Source organism: Cebus imitator, unplaced genomic scaffold, assembly GCF_001604975.1.
Source record: "Cebus imitator isolate Cc_AM_T3 unplaced genomic scaffold, Cebus_imitator-1.0 Scaffold78, whole genome shotgun sequence".
Lineage (NCBI taxonomy): Eukaryota > Metazoa > Chordata > Mammalia > Primates > Cebidae > Cebus > Cebus imitator.
Genome location: NW_016107393.1, coordinates 6409615 through 6416868, shown reverse-complemented (window position 1 = coordinate 6416868; position 7254 = coordinate 6409615). Strand labels below are relative to the sequence as shown.

Genomic DNA, 7254 nt, shown 5'->3' with positions numbered 1-7254 from the left:
TTCCAAAAATCTATATACTTCTTGAGTTTTCAATTCAAATTGTATGTAATCACAAACCTGTTTTAAAGCATAAAATTAGAAAAACATTTAAAAATTATTAACCTCAATTAACCTCAAATAAATAGAATTGTATGCTCCAGTACCTTTGCTCTACTCATCTTTTTTAGTTTGTGGTTTAAAGCCTCTATATTTCTTTTCAATGTTTAAAAAGACATGCTATTTTCACTTTCCCTTTCCTTTAAAAAATGGCAGAATAGGCTGGGTACGGTGGCTCATGCCTGTAATCCCAGCACTTTGGGAGGCCGAGGCAGGTGGATCAAAAGGTCAGGAGTTTGAGACCAGCCCGACCAACATGGTAAAACCTCATCTCTACTAAAAATACAAAAATTAGCTGGGCATGGTGGCACACGCCTGTAATCCCAGCTACTCAAGGAGGCTGAGGCAGGAGAATTGCCTGAACCTGGGAGGTGGAAGTTGCAGTGAGGCAAGATCGTGCCACTGCACTCCAGCCTGGGCAACAGAGTGATGAGACGTCTCAAAAAAAAAAAAAAAATTGCACAATAATCTATTTAAAAAACAAAGAAGCAAAACTCCTTGAATTATTTTTCCTCTCCTTTAAAACAGATCTATATTATGTACATATCTTTTAAGTTTACAATATGTGAGGAAGAGGATTATAATGATAGAGTTCCTTTTCTAAAATAACTAGGAATGACAGAGTCATTTATCTCCATGGGAAGTGCAATAAACATATTGTATATATGACCTTATGCTTTACATGGTACCCCTAAAAGACTGAATTATATTCACTGATCTATTTTAATACAGCAAACTACAATTTGAGATGAAAACAAACTTAATGCTCAAGGCACTTCTATAGAAGATACAAAATATAAATGTTTAAATTTTTTTTTTTTTTTTTTTTTGAGACAGAGTCTTATCTGTCACCCAGGCTGGAGTACAATGGCGCAATCTCTGCTCACTGCAACCTCTGCCTCCTGGGTTCAAGCGATTCTCCTTCCTCAGCCTCCCAAGTAGCTGGGACTACAGGCACGCACCACCACTCCCAGCTAATTTTTTGTATTTTTAGTAGAAACAGTGTTTCACCATGTTGGCCAGGCTGATCTTGAACTCCTGACCTCATGATTTGCCCGCCTCAGGTCCCAAAGTGCTGGGATTACAGGTGTGAGCCACCACACCCAGCCAAATGTTTGAATCTTAACCAGATCGCTGCAGCAACAACTAAGCATACAAACTACAGACATAAATAATATACAATCCAGGCTGGGCGTGGTGGCTTTGCTGTAATGCCAGCACTCTGGAAGGCCAAGGCAGGCGGATCACCTGAGGTTAGAAGTTTGAGACCAGCCTGACCAACATGGTGAAACCCTGTCTCTACTAAAAAAAATACAAAATTAGCTGGGAGTGGTGGCACATGCCTGTAATCCCAGCTACTTGGGAAGCTGTGGCAGGAGAATCACTTGAATCTGGGAGGCAGAGGTTGCAGTGAGCCAAGATCGCACCACTGCACTCCAGTCTGGGCAACAAGAGCAAAACTCTGCCTCTAATAGTAATAATAATAATAACAATATCATGATCCATTATGAACAAATTCTATCAAGGCTTCATGTGACATTTAATGGCTGAAAACTAAACAGGACTCAGCAAAATCAACTGTATTTAAATAAATGCTTTCTTGTGAATGGAGAAGGCTCATCCAGAAAACCCACAGTGATACTGACTATAGAGACAACCTTATACATTGGTCTCATTTAAGAGCCTTCTGCCTGCCTTGGTTGACTTCAAAGAGCTTACTGTAGGTTGATTATATTTAGACTGCTTCTTAGCAGAAGCAGAGTTTATAGCATTGCAAGTGATGGCATCTTGTTAGGGTATAAGCAGTCTCAAAACATAACTTGCATTTATCACTTCTACTTTTTGTTCATGACAGCATATGAAAGTCTGCCTTCTCAAATGCAGAGATGTGCTCAATATGCACTTTCCATCTATGCTTGCTCTCTATAATGTATATTTAAGAAGAGCTCAGGACTTTTAAAAATAAAATCTACACGGCAATGATATCTTCTAGGTCATGAAAAACTATCTGGAAATTATCAGGCCAGGTGTGGTGGCTCACGCCTATAATCCTGGCACTTGGAGAGGCCCAGGCGGGAGGATCACTTGAGTCTAAAAGTTTGAAATCAGCCTGGCCAACATGACAAGGCTCCTGTCTCTACAAAAATAAAAATACAATTAGCCTGATGTGGTGGTGCACAGCTGTAGTCTCAGCTACTCAGGAGACTAAGGCAGGACGATTGCTTGAACCCAGGAGGTAGAGGCTGCAGTGCATTGTGTTCACGCCACTCCACTCCAGCCTGGGTGACAGAGCAAGACCCTGTCTTGAAAAACAAAACAAAACAAAAAAACTGCCCCAATTAATTTTAAGTACACCTTATTCTGAAGAAAAAATTAAAATCTTTTAACAAATTTATAATGTGCAGAGCTTAGTCTTGCAAATATGGAGACATTAAAGAAAAAAGAACCTATTCAAAGGCCAAAGATAAAACTGTAAATGATTGTAGGTCTCCTAAAAGTATGTAAGCTTCTTACAAAATCATAACTCTTCGCCCTTTAAAAATATGTTCTCCAGGCCAGGCGCGGTGGCTCATGCCTGTAATCCCAGCACTTTGAGAGGCCAAGGCGGGCAGATCACAAGGTCAGGAGTTCAAGACCAGACTGGCCAATGGTGAAACCCCGTCTCTACTAAAAAATTCAAAAATTAGCTGGGCATGGTGGCTCATATCTGTAATCCCAGCTACTTGGGAGGCTGAGGTAGGAGAATTGCTTGAACCTGACCTGGGAGGCGGAGGTTGCAGTGAGCCAAGATCGCACCACTGCACTCCAGCCTGGGCTACAGAGCGAGACTCCATCTTAAAAAAAAAATGTTCCCCAGTAGAATACTGAAGTAGAAAACAGGCCACTGAACAAATCATATATTTAAAATGATCTTGCAGTATCAAACATTTTCTCAAAAAATTGTGACATAGGATCCAAAAACAGAATGCTAGTCACCCAAGATAAAAAGCACAAAATGTAAGAGAATAAATCACCTATTCAAAATACCAAAAGCTCACAATAATGTATGAGAGAACATCTATACATTAAAAAAAAGAAGAAAGAAAGAAACTCAAATAGAATTGAAGAAAAACAAAATGAGGCTGGGCATACTGGCTCACGCCTGTAATCCCAGCACTCAGGGAGGCCAAGGTGGGTGGATTACCTGAAGTCAGGAGTTCGAGACCAAACTGGCTTACATGGTGAAACTCTTGTCTCTACTAAAAATACAAAAATTAGCCAGGCGTGGTGGTGGCCGCCTGTAATTCCAGCTACTTGGGAGGCTGAGGCAGGAGAATTGTTTGAACCCAGGAGGCAGACGTTGCAGTGAGCCAAGATCGTGCCAATTGCACTCCAGCCTGGGTGACAAGAGCCAAACTCTGTCTCAAAAAAAGAAAACAAAATGAAAAGTGTATATTTTTCATAAGAGAACATAAGAATTTTGTGAATACTGTAGCCACTATATACATATTGTATATACCTTCAGATACTCGTTACCTCTTTTGGGATATTTAAGGTATTCAGTTTTAATCTTAAAAAGATTCTTAAAAAAAAACTTACCTCCCTTTGAAATAGTAAGTTAAGTAGCACTTCAAGTTTTTTCCTTAATAAAACCTGTTGCAGAAAAATAGTCTTCATTAACTGATTCTCTCCATGGTCTAAATACATATTTTAAATTTAAACCTTTTTCTTCTACAGAAAGCAATGATTAGGAATACATTGTTATTTTCTCTTAGCAATTTACAAAAACATTTAATCACACATTATAATAACAGAGAAAGTAATGACATTTGAAATTTATTTACACAGTTCAGGACCATCAAATTGACCTCCATTATGCTTTAAAAAGGCAAGAGGGAAAAAAGGAGTTTTGCTAGTCTAATCTCCAAAAAAGGGAAAAGAAGGCTATAGAAGCAAATTCAGAAACTACAGTTGTTCATCGTCTGCTACAATGCAACTCATGAACTGTTCTCCTGTATTCTGTCACACTTATTGCTTTCTTTGCCCTCTTGATATGTACGAAGCTGCTCCATAAAGCCAGAATTTGGACATATAGAAGGTCTTGCATTTTTCACCACAGAAAAAGCACTGGTAAATGAGGTTTGTTCAGAATTCATCAGGAAGCCTATTACAATTGCAGCAGCCCTGGAAACTCCTGCATTACAATGAACAAGAACCACTCCATCCTACAATAAAATCAAACAAAAATCTTCATTATTCATTTGAGAAAGGTTATTAAATCACTTGCACTTTCTTATACTACTTGAAATCATAAAGTAAATATTCAATTTTATCTATTGATTTGATTCAATTTACTTGATGATTGAAATAAAATTCATTACCAGCAATGAATAGAAACTCAATCAATCAACCAACCTATACTTCCCTTACCCATGATTAAAATGCTTTAATGATGTTTGGAATTCTGAAACAGTATCTTGCACTAAACTAAAGTAATCCAGTAAAGAGCACATAAAAACCTAACAACTTAGTGGCCAAATGTATCAGTAAAGCACACATAAAAACCTAACAACTTAGTAGACAAATGTATATAAACAAGAAAAAAACACACAGGGAATATATATGGAAACAGAAAATAAAATCCTAACTATAAACTAAACAGAAAGCTAGAAATGTTCCAAGGTATACATAGTGTTCTCATAAAGAAACTAGTGTCAGTGGCTTGCAACTCTGCTTAAATAATCAGCAAGGAAAACATTTTCTACCCTTGAATATATTTTATGCTGGCAGGAAGTTACTTAAAAATATTTAAACTTATGAGGTAGTAAAATGTGACACAAATAGTTCATAGCAATGTAAAGTGGAAAAAGTAATCAGAAACCAGGATGAGGTCAACAAATGAAAAACGTTTCAGGTAACTTGCAAATGATACTTTCCCACTGAAAAGAGACACAGTGCAAGACCAGTGCTGATGGGGTCAATATTGTATTAATAATGAATGTGATAGATCTGATGGGACAGCATTGATATAGCTTGGCTCATCTAAAGCTTCTAAAAAGTTAATGATCTAAATGAAATGTGGTGAACTGTGAGCACACTCTCCAGAATTACACATTTTCTTCGTTTCCTGATTTTTTATTTGGTACAACACACAAAAAAAGAGGAGGGGCAGCGGGGAACATACTACTAAAGCACATATCAACAATACTATTGTTATGACTGTTTTATTTTACTTTTGCAAGGCAGTTTTCTGATTGTACATCTGTTGCAAAATTCCTTTTCTTGATCTGCTGTAACAAATTTGCAAGTATCTCTTTTCAAGAAAGCCATATGATTAATAACAAAAGTTAGTTAACATTTTGAAAATCCTCATATAAAAAAGGACAATATCAATTGTTTTCTTTTCTTCACATCTTACATTACCATGGGATAAACTGTTTTCTATAGATATTTATGACTCATTTCCAAATGCTAATCGTTTCTATATAAGAAAAGCAAAACAGAAATATTCACTATACACCTTGGGAACTTTTCTCATTGTGTAGTGATCGCCCATTTTTTATAAAACTTAAGATGTTTAAAAATTATACTAAAGTAATTGATGAAAATTATTAATGAATTTCATTTAGCATAAAATTAACTAGATATGCCAAAGAAACTTGCAATCATAAACTTAATAAGCTTCAATGTCACTTTTTTTTCCAGTCATCCTTTATTTGGAGGTTAATTCCCATTAGGATAGGAAAGGATTCAACAACGATCGAGACTGTGTTCCTTATGGATGGGCTTGGGCAAGAAGGTCATGGCGGGGAGTGCAGAGCGTGTCCTCTTCTTCAGTGGTACTTGTGTAACCACTCATGCTTGATTTCCTTGTAGGAAAGGCAGTAGCTGAAGAGCATGTAGCATCCCAGCACCATGGTAATACTCGAGATGCTCCCCTTCTTCATGTTGATGTACTTGTTATAGTACCAGTAGTAACCTCTTTGAAATGTTCTGGCAATGCCACTAGGGCTGAAGTCCCACATCAAGATCCAGCTTGGCAGCTCCCCTAGTTTGACCTCCAGAAGTTTCTTGTCCTTCACTGGGACGACTGACACCATCTTGGAGTCCTGCTGTCCACTCCAATGTCACTTTTAATATTTCCTGCTTACATTTCCTGCTACTAGTTGGCTCTACTTTATGATCCATACATAGGCTTTTGAACATGAAACTAGCTTTATTTTCAGTCTTACTGAAATGTTAGCTAATGTTTCAAAATGGTAATATTATTTTCTTCTTTCTTTCTGCTTTATATAATAGTTGTTTTTCTACAGCTTTTGAATTTACCTACTTTCTAACTTTTGATTATTCCTTTAGAATCATATTGTCCTTAAAAGTATTTCCAGAGAAATTATTAGCTTTATATCCCTTTTCCAGAGCTCAAAACAGTAACAAACAGTTTACAAAGCATTTTTTTACTCTTTGTACTTGCTGCTGTCCTATGTCTAGAAGACCTTTGCTCTTCTTGGTACAGCTAATTCTGACTTCTGTTCTAAGACTCCCTCTTTCCAAGTAAAATAAAGGCAGGAGGAATGTCTTGGCCATCTTTGTATGCCTAGTATTTAGTGCAATTCTTGGCATATATTAGGTATTCCATAACAGTTTGCTAAGTCAATAAATTTGTTCTGCATTTCTGAGAAGAAAGTGTTCTTTCAAAAATTCAAATCACCATTTTGCTATGGGCTAGTAGTAGTTATGCTATAGGCAGATAGTAATTATGCTATGATATTTCCATTTCATAGAGTTCTCTTTGTTCTCGTGTTGTTATGTATAGTTTACAACTAGACTGCAAGCTCCTTGAGGACAGCAATGTGTATCCCTCACATATTCTCAAAGTAAGTAATTAATATTTGTGAATAGTAACTAAGCCAAGCCCAGGTGTTTTCCCTTATATTAGACTTCCATTAAAACTTTGGCATGGCTAGGTGTGATGGCTCACACCTATAATCCCAGCACTTTGGGAGGCTGAAGTAGGCAGATAGCAACGTCAGGAGTTCAAGACCAGCCTGGCCAACATGGTGAAATCCCGTCTCTACTAAAAATACAAAAATTAGCCAGGCGTGATGGTAGGTCCCCGTAATCTCAGCTACTTGGGAAGTTGAGGCAGGAGAATCACTTGAACTCAGGAGGCAGAGGTTG

General features: G+C 37.5%; 2 protein-coding genes across 3 annotated transcripts in view; both read right to left on the bottom strand.

Moving 5' to 3' along the window:
* Positions 1-3837: 3837 nt before the first annotated feature.
* DUSP19 (dual specificity phosphatase 19) overlaps positions 3838-7254 on the bottom strand; it is a 19181-nt gene continuing 15764 nt past the window's right edge. For both annotated transcript variants that reach the window (XM_017532778.2, XM_017532779.2), the window contains exon 5: positions 3838-4301. In XM_017532778.2, the coding sequence (XP_017388267.1) occupies positions 4074-4301 (228 nt within the window). In that variant the 3' untranslated portion in view covers positions 3838-4073. The remainder of the gene's footprint in view (positions 4302-7254) is intronic.
* On the bottom strand, positions 5778-6997 carry LOC108307375 (ATP synthase subunit f, mitochondrial-like). The gene has a single exon (XM_037740056.1). The coding sequence runs from the start codon at positions 6174-6176 to the stop codon at positions 5910-5912; it is 267 nt and encodes an 88-aa protein (XP_037595984.1). The 5' UTR covers positions 6177-6997; the 3' UTR covers positions 5778-5909.

Excerpts from the sequence above, each read along its gene's own strand:
- LOC108307375 (XM_037740056.1), bottom strand. The coding sequence starts at position 6,176 with ATGGTGTCAGTCGTCCCAGTGAAGGACAAGAAACTTCTGGAGGTCAAA.